The sequence below is a fragment of the Coregonus lavaretus genome, assembly GCF_964263955.1.
Source record: "Coregonus lavaretus genome assembly, chromosome: 27".
In the NCBI taxonomy this organism is placed as follows: domain Eukaryota; kingdom Metazoa; phylum Chordata; class Actinopteri; order Salmoniformes; family Salmonidae; genus Coregonus; species Coregonus lavaretus.
The window spans coordinates 23,659,401-23,682,068 of record NC_140014.1 but is presented as its reverse complement, the minus strand read 5'-3'; the positions used below and the strand labels follow the sequence as shown (position 1 = coordinate 23,682,068).

At 43.9% G+C, this 22,668-nt stretch overlaps 1 protein-coding gene across 1 annotated transcript; it reads right to left on the bottom strand.

The window, feature by feature from the left end:
* Positions 1 to 2,044: 2,044 nt before the first annotated feature.
* LOC311102437 (proline-rich membrane anchor 1-like) lies at positions 2,045 to 13,374 on the bottom strand (the record flags this gene model as incomplete). Its single annotated transcript, XM_084143793.1, has 5 exons — positions 2,045 to 2,140; positions 2,327 to 2,381; positions 7,192 to 7,318; positions 12,048 to 12,189; positions 13,192 to 13,374. The coding sequence occupies 5 exons, from the start codon at positions 13,372 to 13,374 to the stop codon at positions 2,045 to 2,047; spliced, it is 603 nt and encodes a 200-aa protein (XP_083999919.1).
* Between the last annotated feature and the right edge of the window lie 9,294 nt (positions 13,375 to 22,668).

The following is a 22,668-nucleotide window of genomic DNA, read 5'->3' as shown; positions in this document are numbered from 1 at the left end:
TGCGCCCAGGGGGAGCCCAGAAGAAGACTAGCAACAGAGCTCTCTGAGACACGGAGAGGAGAGGCACCATGGGTACAGGCTAAAAATAACCCCTTTATCATTAACACACACTGGCTTTATCAATGTTGTACTGTACACCATTCAATTAAAACATGGTCTCATTTTGTCTCTCCTTTTGATGTTTATGTGATAAGACTAAAGGCCTGTCATTCTGTTCACTTTTATTTACAACTGAAAAAGTCAGCAATAAATCAACAGAATGCACATTATCAATTGTATGTATCCTTTTGGTATATAATGCATCAATTGTGCAATAACTTTCATTGCCAATATATATATATATATATATATATATATATATATATATATATATATATATATATATATATATGGCTTACTCCATAAACATGATAACATTGATTTAATTCTAATTGGTAGCACATTGTTTAATTTCTACTGTGTATAAACACATTTTCTGTTACACTGTACATGTAATTAACAGTCCAGAAGGCAGATATTTTTAAATATCAATATTTACATTCATGCATCCAAGGTTATTTCCCTCATAATGTACAGTATTAGTGACGTATCTTCAGTATGTGAGTACATTATAGGTAAGATATGCTAATACCTATGCATTTCACAATGCAAGGTCTGTTTTTACAAAATTCAACAGTAATGGAACATTTTCAGAGATACTGCCAGCCATACATGTATTGTGCTCTCTCTCACGCACGTACACTCACACAACACGCACTAATATACAAATGAACTGCACCTATGCCAACAAGCAGCGTAATAATTGAGTAATGCTTTAAATCAACTGTGTACTGTTTATTGCAGAAGGATGTTGGGAATGCCTGTGAGTGTGAGTGCACTGAGTAACATGTCCCTTTTGAGGCCATCCTCTCTGCAACTTGATATCCGGATTAGCCTCTGTTTAGATTCCTGTCCTCCACCAATCAGCATGTCAGCCCTGGGATCATGTGCACTGTTTCTATAGTGATGGGTTGTCCCCTTGCTGGGAGGTGGAACAATTAAGACTGTAAAATCACATCAGAAGATGGCAAAGGGCTTCCCACTGTCCCCAACTACCTCCCCCTGGCTGTCTAACCAGTGAGATGTGACAACACAAAATGCAATACCATGTTAGTCTTGTGATAAAGAATTGAGGGGTAGTATAAGCTGCTAAAAGCATGGTCAGAATAACACACATTCACAAACTCACATCACAGAAATCCCCATCATATTCGCTGAAGTTACAGGGGAACACAGAAAGGCATATCAAACAGCAAGAGATCAACAATTGATACCCAAAACTCTTTGCAGATATGTTGTCTGCGTCAGTGTCTGTTGCAAATTAAAAGTGGGCTTGAAGCATCAGAACATTAAAATGAATGATATGATTACTAAATAATTAATAGAAAAAGAAAACATTTCAAATCATTAAACTGACTGAATTAACCAATAATGACATACATTAGCAGACAAATAAATAAATAAATAAATACAGTCAATAAATAAATGAACAAATTAGATAGATAGGTAGATAAAGTTTGTCCTCAGGCTCAGTTCTCAGTTGTCTTGTTGGTATGGAACACAGGAACTGACTTGATCTCCTTGTTTTACTTCCCACTTGGTATGACCTGTAAATATATGTTTTAATTGCATAGTCAGATGAGCACTATACATCCCAAACCACAGCAGGCACCTGCAACTGTGCCAGTATAATACAAATTCTGCTTTAAAATTCAAAAATTAAAATGGTCAGATGAGAATAGATGAGAGACAGCCCGAGACTGTAGAAAAAAATGATACATTTTCCATAAAAACTGCGTGCACATTTTCTTCATGATCTGGTCCTCCGCAACCTCCTATCCCATTGCTGCACTTCAGTGTCTGTTCCTACATTGAAGTTGTCTGTAAGAAGTGTAGAGCTGTGCAGATTGGCAGCCTAGCAGTCAACCATTCCCCTGTCAATGACACTTCATGTTGACAACATGATGTTCAGTCTGGTGTAATACTTCTCAATTCACTTTTTTACTCATTCTCTGAATCCACTTCCATGTTTTGTTTTTCTCTCTATCTGGTTCTCGCCGCTCTCCTTTATCTGGATGTTGTCTTTCATCCAGGCAACATGCTAGGAGAGAAGGAAAGGTGTTTATGCATTTTTAACAGGTCAACCCCCTGTTGCGTTCTAGGTAATAGGAGTTTTGGGTAGGGTAGGGTGGATGGTGGGGGGTGATGGTGATGTCACTTCCTCTTTCTGTCAGTGGACAGTCTACACCACAGTGTTGTTGGGGCCCATGGCCTTCTTGTTGCGTACACTCATGGCATACTCCCCACGACTTGTCCCGTTCTCCTCTTTCCGTAGTGGTTTCCTGCAAACAGACACAATTTATGTTAGGACAGTAAAGGTGCTTTAGTCAACTTCAGGAAAAACATAAATCATTCTGCTAAAGCCTGTGGCTGTTCACCTATGGAGAGATTGGATTTCATAGGCTATTGTGGATGCACTGGTCAGTCATGCTCTCTAATAAGCTGAACATTAAAAGGTCACATTACTCTTAGAGCCAGGAAAGGAACGAGAAGATACAAATCAAACAGAAGAGATGTTGGATGTGGCATTTAGACACACTCTCCATTGATGGTCGATTATTTGTTATTTTACCTCAGAAGAGCTTGTTATGTATACATTGGACACAGAAGAAATACTGCTAGGGTTTAAATTCAAACCCACCCTAATACGGTGATACTCTGTGTGTGATTCTCTCTAACTCTGGTTATGCTGTAATGCTACCCTTTCTGTGAGCCACATTTGGGTGAAAAACAAGCAGAAGCACATGATCCTCCACTGTTATTGGTCTGTGAAAAGCAGTATCCTTCAATGCAAGCCCCTTTCATGCATCCCTCAGTGCTTTTGTGGTTATTATATTTGTCCAGTGTACTGTGTCTTCTGTGCCGACCCCTTCAGCTGCTCTCCTCTACCCAGGCTTATGTAACCCAGAGACAGATCTGAATACAGTCAGTACAGTCATTGTCCCACTCATTACTGTACACTGCCTTCAGTGGCACAGAGGACCCTTAAGCTACATCTTAGCTCAGTTTCTCCTTCCCTCTCCTCCTAAAGCCACATCTGGCCAGTCTCACCTGATGGACAGTCATTCTCAGTCTAATCCACAAATGCTATGTCCACAACAAACCATTTTTGTACTTATGTATTGTATATTGTTTTTTTGTGGTTTGGCTTTTATATAAGCCCTTGGGCTTCCAACCACACCTGCACACTGTGTTTTATTACATTTTTTATCTGATTTGTTGTTTATCACTTATTTTCTTTGGTGCAAATAAACTTAAACTAAACAAATCATCATCCACAAATACTATGTCTTCTTGTAAAAAGATAATATTTAATCTCCATGGATTATACAAGCCATAACTGTATTGTATGAGTGATAGAAACTGTGTTAATGTCTCTGAACCCATTCACTCTTTCCAGTACTAACTTAGAGACACTTAACTTGGAGTATCTCATTAGTATAACTGAATAGTCACTAATGAGTACTCCGTAGCTTCCTTACTAGCTTCCTGTCTGGGGGTGACAGTTGGCTTCCTAAGTCTCAGGCAAGGTTACCCATCACACGAGACAGTGACAGTGACTCAGTGCACTTCCTATGTTTTGTTTTCTGTAAATGCCATCTGTAGGAGTGTGTCCTGTAGTGCCGGACTGTGGTGGTGGTGATGGCTACCCACAGACAGACGCCAGCCCTGCTGATAAACAGATGCTGTGTTCTCCCTCTGGGACCTGGGACAACCTGCCTGGGAGAGGAAACTGCCGGGCCCAAGGGTACCAACACATCCTGCTGGGACATGATTGGCTAGTGCTGGGGTATATGTGTATGTGTGTGTGTGCGTGCATGTGTTCATGATTGGAGGTAGCTAGGGGAGTTGGGATACACCAGACTTCCCCACTGCAGTCTCCACAGACCACTAAAGAGGTGTTTTAACATTCTCCAAAGGCACTGACCTAGTCTCTAGTCAATGATCATCAATGTTTTTCCAGCAGACCACCATAGAGGGCAGGGTGTTTGGGCCTCACAGCGACCTCTACCCAGGCCTTCAATAATAGATGTCATGCTGTTGACACGTGGCAGGTGGCTACACAACACTTCACAGGTCAGATTAATATTTCATATCAAAGCTGTGCAATCGCAGTACATGCCCCTGTTTGAAGTTTGGGGAAGGGATAATGTTGAGGTTGGGACATGTGTTGAGCTGTTTACAGTTACTCTCATCCCATCTGGACATTAGAGGAACAAGCTACTGTTCAGAGACCCCTCATATAGTGGTTTTCACTTTTCACTGTTTTGAAAGTGGTTGTGGTAATGAAATATCATAAAACCAGAATTGATAACATACTATGTAATATATTTATTACCACAACCACTTTCAAAACAGTGAAAAGTGAAAACCACTATATGAGGGTAGCTTCCTCGTGAAATCTTTCCCTAACTGAATGGTTATGGTGGATTTACCCTGAACACAAACTGTCCTGATTTGTCCTGTCCTGATTTGTCCAGATATCCCTGAGGAGCAAGTAGTTGAGGAAAAACCAGCACAGATTCATTAGTATGTTATCTTGTTTTGTTGTGGTGTTTAGACTCCCTGCATTGCTGACAGCATGGACTGCAGCATCATGTCTGTGGTTTGGATAGCACAGCACTGTCACGCAGCGTGTCTGAATCTTCCTCTCTATGCTCACTAACAGCAGCTCCCCTGATGCTATGAACCTAATTGAATTGAATTGGATGGAATGGGTTTCGTCCAACCTCATTCCCTCTGACAGACGACTGGCGGAATAAGATTACGAGACAAAAAAACAAAAGGTCAAATGTGTGCAGCCCGAGCTAAGGGACGGCCTGGGCTTGCAGAGATAGCTCATCTAGTGTCTGTGCTGCTGGGGCCTTGGCCACACTCCAGTGGATTTTCATTGGGAAAGCCCTGACCACTGAGGGGCTGGAAGGGCTATATATAACAGGCTCTGTTTTTCTCACTGACAAACCCTCTCTCACATTGTTATTGACAAAGACATCCAATTACTACGGTTTCACAGCTTTGGTAGACAACATCCTTATCTGTCCCTGTATCATTCATTTCTCTGGCTGTTTCTCTCGCACACTCAGTCAGAGAGGATGCATGATTATAGCGCCCATGACAAAGTTTCCTCAGACTGATTTCTCATTGGCTCAGGACTAATGAGTGTTCAATGTGGGCAGTCAGACTGGACCTTAAGAGTTTCTCCCTCCTCCCTCAGTCAGAGGGGATGGAGGCTTGGTGTGGCACAGAGTCTGCAGTCACAGAGCCCACTTCCATCAGAGTCTGCAGTCACAGAGCCCACTTCCATCAGAGTCTGCAGTCACAGAGCCCACTTCCATCAGATTCTGCAGTCACAGAGCCCACTTCCATCAGATTCTGCAGTCACAGAGCCCACTTCCATCAGATTCTGCAGTCACAGAGCCCACTTCCATCAGAGCTTCAGGACACGACCTGCTTGCATGTATAAAAGATGTGGCCTGCGACTGAATGACTGCGCAAATTAATTCATAAATAATGACTTGGGTTTGGGGCTACAGCGGCCCGTATTGCAACAACACTTCCCTGCCATCGCTGCATTAAATAAGGTGCCCCTTGGCTACAGAGGGGGCTGGAGAATTGCCATAATGAATTCCTGAGCCAACCGCCTATTAGTTCCACTGCCTGAACTTGCCTGTTTGACGTTTGAGAAAAGGAGAAATATTATCCTACTGAGGAAAGCCATATGTAGCATCCACTCTTTATACAGTTTTATGAATAACAATTTGATGTATTCAAATAATGTGCAGAAACGTGTCAACAGCTGTGTCTGTATGCATTTCTTTGCGCACATTTATATTTTCTTTAGTCACACTGTGCCTGTTAGCATGTGTTTATCATGCGTGTCTATGTCCAGCACCGTGCACAGTATGTGTGTGTTTAAGTGTCTGAACGCATGTGTCTGAGTGACACTCTGTGCTGCCTGAATGTCAGACAGGGAATTGGGTCTTGGTTGTGCTGCAGGCTAAAACCCCACATGGCCTTTCCTTTGATGAACCAATCCAAACAGTGGGAAACAGTATACATCATCACTACGACGAGAGGGACAGGTTCATGGCGTTCTCCGGTAACCCATATTGCCTTTACTTTCACAACCATTCAGCTGGTAACCTAAAAAGCTCTGAACAATTACACAATTCAAAATCAGCCCACTCCGAGAAATAGAACAGGGAATGTACAAAGTATTTCAACGTCTCGAACACTGCTGATAGAGACAGCTAACTATAGCACAGGTCTTTCAGATCAGTGGGTTATTCCCTGTAATATTATATATATTCATTTCAATCTAACTTGCTTTATTGTGATAGCTGCAATGCGTAACGCTATATATGATATACAGTACAGTATTAATGAGTGACAGTGTAATGACATTGCTCTAGGTGAATAAGTAAGTAAGTCGCTTGTGAGAGCCGGAACGGCTCATAGGAGTCAAATCAAATGAAATGTTATTTGCCACATGCGCCGAATACAACAGGTGTAGACATTACCGTGAAATGCTTACTTACAGCCCTTAACCAACAAGGCATTCATTTTTTTTTTATAAAAAAGTAAAATAAAACAACAACAAAAAAGTGTTGAGAAAAAAGAGCAGAAGTAAAATAAAATAACAGTAGGGAGGCTATATATACAGGGGGGTACCGGAGCCTATCTCCTGTTTCTCTAGCATGAGGTAGCTTGATGTACAAGTACACCCCTTGGACAGGACGCTAGTCTATCGCAGGGCCTTACCCCCAATCTATCTCTTTAATGCTGAATGCTGATCATTGAGTTATTCCTTGTAAGATTATATATATTCATTTCAATCTAACTTCCTTTATGGTGATAGCTGTATTGTGTAATATTATGTATGACATACAGTACAGTATTGATGAGTGCCAGTGTAATGACTCTTACAGTGTAAATTACAGTGTAATGATCTATTCCATTTCCCTGACCTTTGAACTCCCTTTGACCCAAAATACTTTTTTTGTGTATTCTGAATGGATGTAGGCTATAAGAATGTCACCACACAGTCTCTTCCATGCCAATCACATTGACATTGACAGCTAAACAACATACCTCTTTATGGCCTTGTAGCAGATGATCATGGCTGAAAGGAGGAAAACAACTGAGGCACAGCCCACCGTCCCAAGCACTATGATTTCCATCCACCATGGCCTCAACAGGGGCAGAGGGGACTCAACCACTGGGAGGGAAGGGGAGAAGGGGAGGGTAGGAGGTAGAGAGAGAGGGGAGGGTAGGTGGTAGAGAGAGAGGGGAGGGTAGGGGGTAGAGAGAGGGGGAGGGTCGGGGGTAGAGAGAGAGGGGAGGGTAGGGGGTAGAGAGAGGGGGAGGGTCGGGGGTAGAGAGAGGGGAAGGGTAGGGGGTAGAGAGAGGGGGAGAGTAGGGGTAGAGAGAGGGGGAGGGTAGGGGGTAGAGAGAGGGGGAGGGTAGGGGGTAGAGAGAGGGGAAGGTTAGGGGGTAGAGAGAGGGGGAGGGTAGGGGGTAGAGAGAGGGGGAGGGTAGGTGGTAGAGAGAGGGGGAGGGTAGGGGGTAGAGAGAGGGGGAGGGTGGGTAGAGGGTAGAGAGAGAGGGAGGGAGGGTAGGGGGTAGAGAGAGAGGGGGAGGGTATGGTAGGGAGAGGGGGAGGGTAGGGGGTAGAGAGAGGGGAAGGGTAGGGGGTAGAGAGAGGGGAAGGTTAGGGGGTAGAGAGAGGGGGAGGTTAGGGGGTAGAGAGAGAGAGGGAGGGAGGGTAGGGGGTAGAGAGAGAGGGGGAGGGGAGGGGTAGAGAGAGAGGGAGGGTAGGGGGTAGAGAGGGGGAAGGGTAGGTGGTAGAGAGAGGGGGAGGGTAGGGGGTAGAGAGAGGGGGAGGGTGGGTAGAGGGTAGAGAGAGAGAGGGAGGGAGGGTAGGGGGTAGAGAGAGGGAGGGTAGGGTAGGGAGAGGGGGAGGGTAGGGGGTAGAGAGAGGGGAAGGGTAGGGGTAGAGAGAGGGGGAGGGGAGGGGGTAGAGAGAGGGGAGGGTAGGGGGTAGAGAGAGGGGGAGGGTAGGGGGTATAGAGAGGGGGAGGGTAGGGGGTAGAGAGAGAGGGAGGGTAAGGGGTAGAGAGAGAGGGAGGGGAGGGGTAGAGAGAGGGGGGGGGGGGGGAGAGAGAGGGGAAGGGGAGGGGGAAGAGGGAGGGGAGGGGGAAGAGAGAGAGGGAGGGTAGGGGTTAGAGAGAGAGGGAGCGTGGACAAAGAGAGAAAAGACAAGTAGTTTCATTTTTCAAACAGCATTAGCATTCTAACAGCCTTAGCACTTGGCCGCTTATCGAGATTAGGTTATCATGCAAACTGATTTAGCCTAGATACTGTGTTTGTCCTATGTATTACATCATAAATGCTTCATAGACAGCCATCCTGTCTTAGGATAACATGATGAAAGCTCATCATTCATGCAGCCCAACCCCAGTCCATGTTGTAAATCAATTTGCTGATAAATTTTGTATTGATTCTCCGCAACATTATTATACCATTCCACCATAAAGCTCTGGGTCTGATTCGTCTCCTAAATCTGGGTAGCAGGGTGGTGCTCACCTGTTCTAAGGTTCAATGTTCAGAGATATCTAACCCTGCTCCATGAATCATTTAAAATGCAGTCAGTCTTTATTACAAAAGCACTCTGTGTCCAAACTGATTTCACCTGCAGGAGCACCATGTTCTGGTCACATTATGTCTGACTGAGGGTAGAACCATGTACAAGTACACATGCCAGGGACATTGTATTACACTCAGTGCAGCTTACAGTATCAAGAGCGCTCTCTCTCTCTCTCCCTCTCACTCTCTCTCTCTCACTCTCTCTCTCTTTAAAATCTATGTGGCACTGAAAATACTGCTCAGTTTGACAGGGGGGAGGTCCCCAGCAATAAGCATGTCTCATTCTGTCAGAGAGGGAATCCATTTTATTATATCTAAGTATGAAAACATGAACTGAACATACTGTAGCTCCCCAACCAACTGCTAAGAGTGTAGTGATGACTGTATTCTGGGTATAATAATCTAGATCAGGGATGGGCAACTTCATTTAAATTTGTAGGAACTCAGTCTCAACTTACTGTTCAGAGTTTGAATAGTAGAATACACGATATTTGGTAGTGCATTAGCAGTTTTTATCTTGTTATGTCAGTCACTGACACTCAATTAGCCCATGCAAAAAAAATATATATTGGTAAATTAGTCTAGCCAGCTATCTAAATTTGTAGTAATCATGGTCAAATTACTGACCGTGGGGCCCCCATTGATTTTGTTAATCACTCTCACTCAGATATCATATTAAAAACTGCAAACATTTCTCTCCACCTTATGGCAAAATGTATAGAATTGCAGGAAGTTAACTCTAAAACGTATATTTATTCTCTCCGCTGTCAAGAAGGCGGCCACTAAAATGTTTTGTTCACAAGGTGGGCCCAGCCCCCCCAACAAAATGTCACTTAGGGCCCCCAAAAGGTTACTGCATGTGTGGGTATGGATGTGGGTACGCAGACCCGCAAGCCACTTGCGGCCGTTCATGATGAGCTCAGATTTTTTGTGGCTCCACCTCCATCAAAGTTGCCCATCCCTGATCTAGTAACAGAGAGAAATGCAATAATCACATACATATGCATTTGGATTATAGTTATGTTGTGAACGAGAGGGAGGAATTGACTCCATGGTAACACATAACCCTTAGTAATGCTGTGGAATATTCCAACACTGCAGATTTATCCAGAGCAAATGACAAGGCATGTTTCTCCCCAGTACACCACGTCATGAGTCACTATGAATGTAAAATCTCCTCTGAGCCCAACTTCCGTTTTAATCCTACATTTTGTCAACGGCTGTAGGATTTAATTCAGTCGGGGTAAGGATCTACTTCATTGTGATAAAGATCTCTCATTTGAAGGGAATTCTGAGCCATTTTTAGAGCACAGACTCTTATTCAACACTGCCAATTTGCCTCATTTGAAACTTTTTGTAGATACAGTCTCTCTCATTGTCCCACTTTCATGCATACTTCATGCATATTCATGTTTTATTTTGGAATCAGCTCCCTTATGCATCTGGCACATACAAAAACACACAGATTTTACAGCAGCAATGATTACAGTTAAACCATTTAGAAAAGGAGTAGGCCTCTTATTTATTCACAAAACTCTCACTAAGGCCAGATTATACATGTTTTGCCTCCCTCCCAATACATAAATATAAATAAGTGCCTCCTTCCCAACCTACCATAGGCTATTATAAAAAGCTGCTATTTTCACATTTTACTCTAAGAAATACATATTTTTTTTGCTGGGGCCAAGAGGTTTTGCTTTGCAATTGTAATGGTTCTCTTCTTTTCAAACCACATAACAAATACAGAATGCCATGCTGCAATGTACAGTCAGAGAATCTCATAAAATGATTCAGAGAATCTACCATGCCAGCAGTCACACACAGAGGTATATAACCAAAGAAATAGAATAACATACATACAGACTGTGCATAACTCTCTAGATTCATAAACAGAGAATTACAATATGGTGAGAAGATACACAGCCAATACTAGACTGCAGACCAAGTTTGCACAAAAGACCCGGTGGAAGAGTCCTGTGTTCATGATGGACATCGTGGACTTGTAAATCAACAGGTGGCAGATAGGTTAGCTAAGTTAGAGACACAGTGGTCAATGAAAGCCCTATCTATCTATTCATAGATGCCTCACGTGGTGATGCAGGAGGAAAAGAGGCCCATCTGAGTTGACCAAACAGAGGAAATCATTTAAGCTGATTGATTGAACCCTTTCCACGGCTGTCTGTCGAGCATTTGATGATAGAGTGCTCCTCCATACTCTCAGCATGAAGTGTTCTGGCTGACTGATTTTCAACATTCTCAGTTGTGACCTGGGATGAGTGCACCATCAGCAATGCCTGTCCCATATTTCATAACTTCTCATTACAGTATTCATGACAACATACAAATCATATCAACTGTCATATTGACAAACTATCCTCCTTCCACCATTGCGATATCATATACTGATTCATATAGTTGATATAACTACTTTGTCAATGACAAGAATGTCACAGTTTCAGATCGGATACATATCTGATCATTAGTTAAGCACTGAAATATGTTGAAGGAGACATGGAAACCAGTAAGGCAAGAAAACTGCATGACAACAGACACACACACACGCACACACACGCACACACACACACACACACACACACACACACACACACACACACACACACACACACACACACACACACACACACACACACACACACACACACACACACACACACACACATACATACACATACATACACATACACATACACATACATACACACTCAGTGCCACCGGCTCGACTTTAAAACACAGAAGGAACTGCCGGGCCAGTTCATTAGCCCCCTTATCTGTATCAAAACCCTAATTTAATTAACTCATCTGCTTTTTATATCAGGGGGTCCCTCCAGGGGAAACCCAACCACTGAGCCCAGCAGGCAGATATTTCACAGGAAACTGGGAACTCCCCAAGGTCAAGCCAAGCATAAATTAGCCCTCTGTTCAGCTGTCAACATTCTGCCAGCTCTATCACACACTCGTAGTCTTCTCAGAAAAAAGCCTTTCTACATCAACACACAACACACTCTTCCACTACCTGGTTTTAAATTCTGCTCCCCCTAAGCCCCTGGCTCTTTTCTGAGAAGAAATACACTTTATTCCACTATAGATGCTCTGGTATAAGGCCACTGTACTGCAAAGTGCTAGCAAGACATTTAAAGTGAAAAGGTTTAGGTAGATACAGGCACTGGAAGTGAGGCAGTTGTGAGTGAAACAGGTGACAGTGAGACAGGATAGTGAGACAGGAGCGTGAAACAGCAGAGGCTGGTTGATGTGGTGTGATACAGGTGTGAGTTGAGCCTTACCTGTGGCCAACAGTAGCCGTGGGGGAGGTGGGGGAGGAGGTGGGGGAGGAAGGGGAGGGTAGCTTCTACACTGGCATGCCAGCTGGCAGTGTTCGCTCACTTTCTCAGTTACAGTCTGCGAGCATGACCTCTGGAGTTCACCCTTATGGACAAAGAGAAAGAGAGACAGAAAATAGATAAATAGTTTCACTATTCATTATGCATTCAAAAATATTAACTTTTATTATCCACCCTCAAATGGCATATTTCAGAATGTCTGCTTTTTTATCATTAAAAAAGGAGCGTGAGATGAGAGCGTAGAATGTTAATATACTGTAGTGTAGCCTACCTGCTACAATATGCACTGAGTAATTGTATCAGTGTATATAATGTCCTGCACCATCAGTGCTAGGGCATCAGCAAACTAGATCATCATGGTTTGTGGTTTGGAAACAGTAGTACACAAGATCATATCTCTCTACTATATTGCTTCTCTAGAAGCTGCATTCATAGACATACAGGATGGTATCATGTCTACGGATGCAACCCTCTCCCTCAGAGAAACCACCCACCACCAGAGTGGGCAGCAGGCTGCCCCTGAGGAGTGTGTGTGGGTGTACTTGGAAACTCGAGCAAATCATATTACACATGAACCCTGGCAACATCCCGCGCCTGCATAGCGACTCACTGTTCTCTGTAGGCAGTAGCATGGGCCAGGGGTTAGAATACTCATCCTCAACATCATATTCCAGATGGGAATCTATAGCTCACTATGTGCTACTTTCCAGGAGTCTACCGCTATCTGCCTGCGTGCGTGCGTGCGTGCGTATGTGTGTTCCAATCACCAATAGCCTACTTCACATGAAAACATTGCATCAATTGACTGGGAACTACAGCTGCTTACCACTAAAAACGTATCATAGTTGATGCAATTGTGTGAGAGTGCAGAAAGGCCACAGGCACCTCAATAAACATGGCATTGTGTGTTTAAAAAAATATATATATATTTGATATTACGTTACAAAAAGGTGACAAGAGCAGTTCACTCAACCAGGATCAATAGCCAGTATTATCAAAAACACAATACAGCCCCACTTAGATGTGTAATAACTCGCCATGCGTAAAATTACAAGAGTGTGTAGGCGCGCACGAACACCATACCTACCTGGCATGAGAGTAAAACCAACGAGAGAATGCAATGACCGAAGAGAAGAGGCCAAAAACTTAAAGTAAATGGTATTAGATCTTGGACCAGCATTCCTCCTGCGCTCTTCTCGAAGACACTAGACAGTGTAGCGAGTAAACAAGCACGGTATGCATAGGATTGGACCGTTTGGGAAATTCTCATCCACCCTATCCAAGTCGGCAGCGATATCTGTGACCGGCGTCTCCAGAAATAGTTTATGCCATATTCATTTTGCGCTTGAATTTCCGTTGTCGGTGGCATATGACAGACAAAGAAAGCAGGTGACCAAGCAATCCCAATATATAAAGTTATTTATCTGGGCACTCAAACGCAATCCGAATCACAGCGCTATAGGTCGATGTCCAGCGCTGCGAATCCAACCGATGCTCCCTTGCTCCGTGATGTGAGAACCGTAGACGGGCCATAGGCTACCTTACATTCTTGCTTGTCAACATGCATGAGTGAAAATACTCAAGCCATCGAAGTTGAAGCAAACGAAGAAGAAATATCATTAGAATGATTGTCCAACACAACTCCCCAAAATAGCTGCAGCCCCGTCACACATTTCCTCAACTTATTTACTAAATATTACTTAAAGGCTATTTACAAATATGTGCAACTCTTGAGAGCAGAGCAAAGGGTTAAACCGATGCATCCCTCTGCCTAAAGACTATAGATTAGGCGGGGAGCCTCACCGTACCATCGCGCATCCAGTGGAGTGCCCTTCCTTCCAGCGCAGTCATACTTGACTGCGAGTAGGCTATTCTCGAATCGCACGAACGGTAGGAAAAGTTGAACAGACGAGAGACGTTTACGGAGACATGTAGGTCGAAATGCCCAGTATGCAAGACGTATTATGTGTTACTAAAATCCGTGCCACTCGATTTAGTATATGTTACATTACGTTAGGTTACATTATTTGACCCGTTTAGTATGATATATTACGTTCGATAAGACAGTAGGTTACTTAAACTGACCATTAGCCTAACTCCAAACTCTAACCTTAACCCAACTAGTGTTAGCGACCTAGCTAATGTTAGCATTAGCGACCTAGCCACCTAGCTAATGTTATCCACAACAAATTGGAATTCATACCACATCATATGTATTGCAAAATGTAACATATTGTACGAATTCAATCAAATCAAATTTTATTGGTCACATTCTTTGTAAACAACAGGTGTAGACTAACTGAAATTATTATGGCCCTTCCCAACAATGCAGAGAGAGAGAAAAATAGAAATAATAGACAAATAAAAACAGAAGGAATACATACAACGATAACTGGGCTATATACACAGGGTACCAAGTCGATTTACAGGGGGGACGAGGTAATTGAGGTAGATATGTACATATCGGTAAGGATAAAGTGACTAGGCAACAGGATACTGTAATAAACAGTAGCAGCAGCTATGTGATGAGTCAAAAGAGTTAGTGCAAAAAGTGTCAATGTCCGGGTAGCTATTTGGTTAACAATTTCACTAACTATTTAGCAGTCTTATGGCTTGGGGGTAGAAGCTGTTCAGGGCCCTGTTGGTTCCAGATTAGGTGCATCGGTATCACTTGCCGTGCGGTAGCAGAGAGAACAGTCTATGACTTGGGTGGCTGTAGTCTTTGACCATTTTTAGGGCTTTCCTCTGACCACCTGGTATAGAGGTCCTGGATGGCAGAGAGCTCTGCCCCAGTGATGTACTGGGCAGTACGCATTACCCTCTGTAGCACTTTGCGGTCGGATGCCAAGCAGTTGCCATACCAAGCAGTCATGCAGCCAGTCAAGATGCTCTCAATGGTCCAGCTCTATAACTTTTTGAGAATCTGAGGGCCCATGCCTGATTATTTTCAGCCTCCTGAGGGGGAAGAGGCATTGCCGTGCCTTCTTCACGACTGTGTTGGTGTGTGTGGACCATGATAATTCCTTAGTGATGTGGACACCGGGGAACTTGAAGCTCTCGACCCGCTCCACTACATCACCGTCAATGTGGATGGGGGCGTGCTTAGCCCTCTGTCTCCTGTAGTCCACAATCAGCTCCTTGGTCTTGCTGATGTAGAGGGAGAGGTTGTTGTCCTGGCACCACACTGCCAGGTCACTGACCTCCTCCCTTATAGGTTGTCTCATCATCGTCGATGATCAGGCCAACCCCCGTCATGTCGTCAGCAAACTTAATGATAGTGTTGGAGTCGTGCGCGGCAACGCAGTCGTGGTTGAACAGGGAGTACAGGAGGAGACTAAGCACGCACACCTGAGGGGCCCCTGTGTTGAGGGTCAGCGTGGCGGATGTGTTATTGCCTACCCTCACCACCTGGGATAACCTGTACATGATATAAAGGATACATAAACTAAAAAGACTAAAACAGTTTCATGAGTTTCTGGGTTTGCCGTTAAGTAATTATAGCAATTTCAAAGTAACTCCAGTTGCAGAGGGAGGTGTTCAGTACCAGGGTCCTGAGCTTAGTGATGAGCTTAGAGGGCACTATGGTGTTGAACGCTGAGCTATAGTCAATGAACAGCATTCTCACATAGGTGTTCCTCTTGTCCAGGTGGGAGAGGGCAGTGTGGAGTGCAAAAGAGATTGCCTCACCTGTGTATCTGTTGGGGTGGTATGCAAATTGGAGTCGGTCCAGGTGTTGATGTGAGCCACATATGTGAGTGCTACGGGGCGAGTCATTTAGACAACATATCATACGAATTGTAATTCGTAAAATACCATACGTCCTACAATTCGTATTATATTGTACGACTGCTATTACATTGGTAGGCCAATGTAATGTAACCTAACATAATGTAACAAGTGATATTAAATGGAGTGGCATGGATTTTAGTAAAAAATAACATGTTTTGCTCTGAGACCAGGTTGGCCAATTGCAGACCCTACAGAGGGAACAGTAGGAGAGGAAAGTTGCATAACAATTTGAATGTGCATGCAGTCTTCTGTAAATAACAGGACACCGTTATCCATTGAGTCTATGTTTACAGTGTCTCTCTCGCGACCTCAGTGGACAAGCAAATGTGGTGCTCTCATTACATGCAGGTCTCTCCATATAATTCTCATCCTCTTCGCTTATCTCCCTGATCAGCACAGAGTGGAGATGATTTATGCAGACTAAAGGTCAATTACTTCTTCTAATTAGACAAGTCTACTCTAAACACTCTGCAGGGGAAAACACTGGCTAGCCTGATGTCAATTAACTCTTTAATATGATGTCTAGTCTACTTTCCTCACATCAGTACCCATTCATGTGCTAACTAAACATGATGGGGACAAGACTATGTATGGAGAGTAATAAAGGAATTTTGACTTTAATTTTTGGACCATGAATATAGGTATGACTACAGTGGGGGAAAAAAGTATTTAGTCAGCCACCAATTGTGCAAGTTCTCCCACATAAAAAGATGAGATAGGCCTGTAATTTTCATCATAGGTACACATCAACTATGACAGACAAAATGATAATTTTTATTTGCAAATGATGGTGGAAAATAAGTATTTGGTCAATAACAAAAGTTTCTCAATACTTTGTTATATACCCTTTGTTGGCAATGACACAGGTCAAACGTTTTCTGTAAGTCTTCACAAGGTTTTCACACACTGTTGCTGGTATTTTGGCCTATTCCTCCATGCAGATCTCCTCTAGAGCAGTGATGTTTTGGGGCTGTTGCTGGGCAACACGCACTTTCAACTCCCTCCAAAGATTTTCTATGGGGTTGAGAAAAAAAAGTATTTAGTCAGCCACCAATTGTGCAAGTTCTTCCACTTAAAAAGATGAGAGGCCTGTAATTTTCATCTTAGGTACACGTCAACTATGACAGACAAATAGAGAAAAAAAAATCCAGAAAATCACATTGTAGGATTTTTAATGAATTTATTTGCAAATTATGGTAGAAAATGAGTATTTGGTCACCTACAAACAAGCAAGATTTCTGGCTCTCACAGACCTGTAACTTCTTCTTTAAGAGGCTCCTCTGTCCTGCACTCGTTACCTGTATTAATGGCACCTGTTTGAACTTGTTATCAGTATAAAAGACACCTGTCCACAACCTCAAACAGTCACACTCCAAACTCCACTATGGCCAAGACCAAAGAGCTGTCAAAGGACACCAGAAACAAAATTGTAGACCTGCACCAGGCTGGGAAGACTGAATCTGCAATAGGTAAGCAGCTTGGTTTGAAGAAATCAACTGTGGAAGCAATTATTAGGAAATGGAAGACATACAAGACCACTGATAATCTCCCTCGATCTGGGGCTCCACGCAAGATCTCACCCCGTGGGGTCAAAATGATCACAAGAACGGTGAGCAAAAATCCCAGAACCACACGGGGGGACCTAGTGAATGACCTGCAGAGAGCTGGGACCAAAGTAACAAAGCCTACCATCAGTAACACACTACGCCGCCAGGGACTCAAATCCTGCAGTGCCAGACTGCTTAAGGCAGTACATGTCCAGGCCCATCTGAAGTTTGCTAGAGTGCATTTGGATGATCCAGAAGAGGATTGGGAGAATGTCATATGGTCAGATGAAACCAAAATATAACTTTTTGGTAAAAACTAAACTCGTCGTGTTTGGAGGACAAAGAATGCTGAGTTGCATCCAAAGAACACCATACCTACTGTGAAGCATGGGGGTGGAAACATCATGCTTTGGGGCTGTTTTTCTGCAAAGGGACCAGGACGACTGATCCGTGTAAAGGAAAGAATGAATGGGGCCATGTATCGTGAGATTTTGAGTGAAAACCTCCTTCCATCAGCAAGGGCATTGAAGATGAAACGTGGCTGGGTCTTTCAGCATGACAATGATCCCAAACACACCGCCCGGGCAACGAAGGAGTGGCTTCGTAAGAAGCATTTCAAGGTCCTGGAGTGGCCTAGCCAGTCTCCAGATCTCAACCCCATAGAAAATCTTTGGAGGGAGTTGAATGTCCGTGTTGCCCAGTGACAGCCCCAAAACATCACTGCTCTAGAGGAGATCTGCATGGAGGAATGGGCCAAAATACCAGCAACAGTGTGTGAAAACTTTGTGAAGACTTACAGAAAACGTTTGACCTGTGTCATTGCCAACAAAGGGTATATAGCAAAGTATTGAGAAACTTTTGTTATTGACCAAATACTTATTTTCCACCATCATTTGCAAATAAATTCATAAAAAATCCTACAATGTGATTTTCTGGAGAACATTTTTCTCAATTTGTCTGTCATAGTTGACGTGTACCTATGATGAAAATTACAGGCCTCTCATCTTTTTAAGTGGGAGAAATTGCACAATTGGTGGCTGTTACGGATACAGGTATCCTGTGTCTTTTTGTGTTTTTCCTCTCCTTCTGCCCTAATCACAGGTGTCCTGTATGTTCCTGATTGGTGGTCGTTGGGGTGTCTGCTGATTGCTGAGGTGGACCAATCAGTGGACATTCCTCTGCATTGCACCACCTGTTTCTGGTTTTTCAATCACACATCCCATTGTTTAAAAGCCGGTCAGTTGTGTTTGTTGTTAGAAGACTATTTTCCGTATGTGAGTATGGATACTGTGGTGTCCTGTGTTTTGTGTACTCACTAATTTGCTGGTTACTCTGTTTGGTAACTTTGTGTGTTTCTGGGAAAAGGGGAAGTTAAGCAAGCTGCCCTTGGGCATACATTACCCGTAGAAAGAAAACTGTCTATAAACACTAGTTAGATCTGAGCGGACCACCCACTGTATTTTGGTATGATTAGCAGTAGTTTAGCGGTTCTTGAGGCAGGCAAGATCAGTTTAGGGGTGTTTTACACTATTGTTTCATTTCTTGGGTCCTGCTCAGCCCTTTTTCCCAAACCTTTACCGTGTGTTCACAAATAAACATTTTATGTTTGACGGTAGTTTATGGTTGTCGTGTAGTTTTTGTTCTCCCTGTTCCATGTCACGATTCTAATTTGCATGATTTATGTTACGGGTCTCTTCTCCATCCACCCTAGACGTTTAAAGCCACGGGGTTCGTAACATAAAGTGGGGGCTCATCCGGGATCATTCTCATTGATACCCGTGCTACTCATGCAAATTAGTTAGTGTCTGGTTCAGTGTTGAGTTTGGCAGCTGTAACTAACTGGTTTTGTGTTCAGTATTCGACGGCTCGTGTTGCTAGTTTAGGATGGCTACTTTTGAGTTGGATGCATTTTTGGAAAACCCTACGTGGGAGGTTTTTGAGAATTGCCGTAGAGTGGATCTACAGGTTTTGGCTGACCACTTTTCTGTACCCATACCGAGGGGTTTAGTGAAAGCAGAAGTTAGGGAAGTAGTGTTAGAGATATTATTGAACGAGCGAGTGCTTGAATTACCGCCGCCTGCTGCTCCTGTAGGGGATGTGGTTGCTGCTCCTGTAAGCCCGTCGGTGTCTGAGGACGAGGCTAAGGCTCCAGCCACATTGCCCCGTTTTGACCCACTGTCCGACAGTGATGCTAGGATGGATGTCCGCTCGACACGGCTCCAAATGGAGGCGGAAGAGCGGGCACAAATCAGGCAAGACAAGCAGGAGACGCGTAAGATGGAACAGGAGACGCATAGGCTAGAGGCAGAACAGGAGACGCGTAAGATGGAACTGGAGATGCGTAAAATGGAACTGGAGGCAGAAACAGCGAGGTTAGTCTCTGCTCGTACTATGCCTACTAGTGAGCCATCCTCACCAGCTGTGTCGTCTGCTACGTTTGATATTAGTTGACAGATCACCTTGGTACCTGTGTTCAGGGAGTCAGAGGTTGATTCCTATTTCAGTGTTTTTGAACGTATTGCGGTAGCATTGAAATGGCCCGAAGAGGTATGGTGCCTATTACTGCAGTGTAAATTAAAAGGTAAAGCCCAAGAGGTTCTGTCAGCGCTACCTCTTGAAGACAGCTTGAATTATGACGTGGTCAAAGCTACTGTTCTTCGTGCCTATGAGCTTGTTCCTGAGGCATATCGACAGAGATTTAGGTCTCATAAAAAGTATCCTACTCAGACTTATGTGGAGTTTGCTAGAGACAAAGGAAATCTGTTTGACAAATGGCACAGTGCTAGTAAGGTAACTGATTTTAACTCTCTACGGGAGTTAATCTTGTTAGAAGAGTTTAAAAATTGCTTGCCCGAACGCATTGTAGTTTATCTGAACGAACAGAAAGTATCCTCACTGTCAGAAGCGTCTGTATTGGCAGACGAGTTTGTGTTGACGCATAAGAGCGTGTTTTCGGCTCGTACGGAGAGCAGGGCCGCGGACTTGCTAACTTTTAGTCCTAGTCGACCAGCAGTACATCCAGCACGCCAAAAAGATGTGCGTCACTGTTTCTATTGTCATAAGGTGGGACATTTGGTTAATGATTGCTTTCTGCTAAAACGCAAACAGGGGATGCCTCAGCACGCCAGGCCGCCAACGGGTGTTGGGCTGATTCGTACGGTTGTAGGGCCGGAATCAAGACAGAGACCTCATAGTGAATGTGGTTTGAAAGTCCCTGTCCCAGTCCCAGATCCCAGTTATGAACCGTTCATTTTTGAGGGGTTTGTTTCCATATCAGATCATATATGTTGCCAGTAAAAGGTGTGACATTTATAATGGGCAACGATATTGGCGGAGGAAAGGTGATACCCATATTGGAGGTATTGGATAAAAGTGACCAGTCTCTCTCCGACGAGCTGGCACAGGGTTATCCAGATGTGTTCCCCGCTTGTGCTGTCACACGTGCTCAAGCACGACAAGTGGGTGAAGTGATAGATTTGTCGAACACGATTCTATTCAGAGAGTGTGACCCAGAGGATAGTTCGGGTGCTACCTCTGGTAAGCTGGTGCAGTCTGACCAACAGCCCAGAGAAAGGAAGAAGGATGTGGAACTTGTTCCTGAGGCAATACAGTTACCAGTCACTCGTGAGCAGCTGATCGCAAACCAAAAGGTTGACATTAGCCTAGCTAAATGTTTTTCTAATGTTGTCTCAGAGGAGGAGCTAAAGAAGAAAAACATGGCATACTTCATTGATGGTAATCTCCTCATGCGTAAATGGACATCCCATGTTGACGCTGGCGGAGATTGGAATGCTGTTTACCAAATAGTGATTCCTACAGCCTTTCGACAAAATGTTTTATCCCTCGCTCATGATCACCCGTGGTCCGGACATCTGGGAGTCACCAAGACTTATGATCGAGTTTTGCGACATTTCTTTTGGCCTGGTTTAAAACAAGATGTGGCTCAGTTCTGTCGGACTTGCCACACCTGTCAAGTAAGTGGGAAACCGAACCAGGTTATTCCTCCCGCGCCTCTTTGTCCCATACCTGCCCTAGGTGAACCATTCGAACATGTGATGGTTGATTGTGTTGGACCATTACCAAAAACAAAATCTGGTAACCAGTTTATGTTGACGATTATGTGTGTGGCCACCAGGTACCCAGAGGCCATTCCTCTGCGAAGGATTACTGCTCCGGTGGTGAGTAAAGCGTTGATCAAATTCTTCTCAACTTTTGGGTTACCTAAGGTGATACAAACTGATCAGGGTACGAATTTCCTTTCTAAACCTTTCAAACAAGTGTTAAAATCCTTGTCAGTTACACACCGTGTGTCAAGCGCATATCACACAGAGTCTCAGGGTGCGCTTGAACGTTGGCATCAGACACTGAAGTCTATGCTCCGTAAATATTGCTTGGAATCTGAGAAGGATTGGGATGAGGGAGTTCCTCTAGTTTTGTTTGCTGTCCGTGAGACAGTACAGGAATCCTTAGGGTTCAGCCCAGCTGAACTGGTGTTTGGACACACCATGAGAGGACCTATGAAAGTCCTTAAGGATCAGTTTTTATCACAAGAGTTGTGTGTGAAAGAAAATGTGTTGGACTACGTTAGTCGCTTTCGTGAGCGCCTACATGGTGCCTGTGCTCTAGCAAAGGAAGCGCTGTCTTCCTCACAGAGACGGATGAAACGGCACTATGACACCCAGGCTGTTTCTCGTTCACTGCAGCCAGGTGACCAAGTTCTTGTATTGTTGCCGGTGCCAGGAGCGTCATTGTCAGCACGTTTCTCTGGTCCTTATGTAATTGAAAATAAACTAAGTGAAACTGACTACGTGATACAGACTCCTGATAGAAAATGCCAATCTCGTGTGTGCCACGTTAACATGTTGAAAACATACCACACCAGACCCGTCACTCAGATAGACAGTCCAGAGAAACTGGCCGAGTCGGCTGTCTCTATTGCTGCTACGGCTGTAGTGGGAGGTCATGTTAATGATGTGGACGGAGATGGTTTGGAGTTGCGCAATACTCAGCAGCAGTGTGCTAGATTGCCCAATTCAGAGATGCTGCTGTCTCTCCCGTCAAGCCTGATTCATTTAACGGACGGACAGTCAGATGATATTGTGAGACTATTACATGCACAAATGTGTTAGAACATGACATTAATGTTGGAAACGCTGCACCTATCAAGCAACATGCTTATCGTGTCAACGTCTCTAAAAGAAAGATAATGAGGGATGAGGTCGGTTATT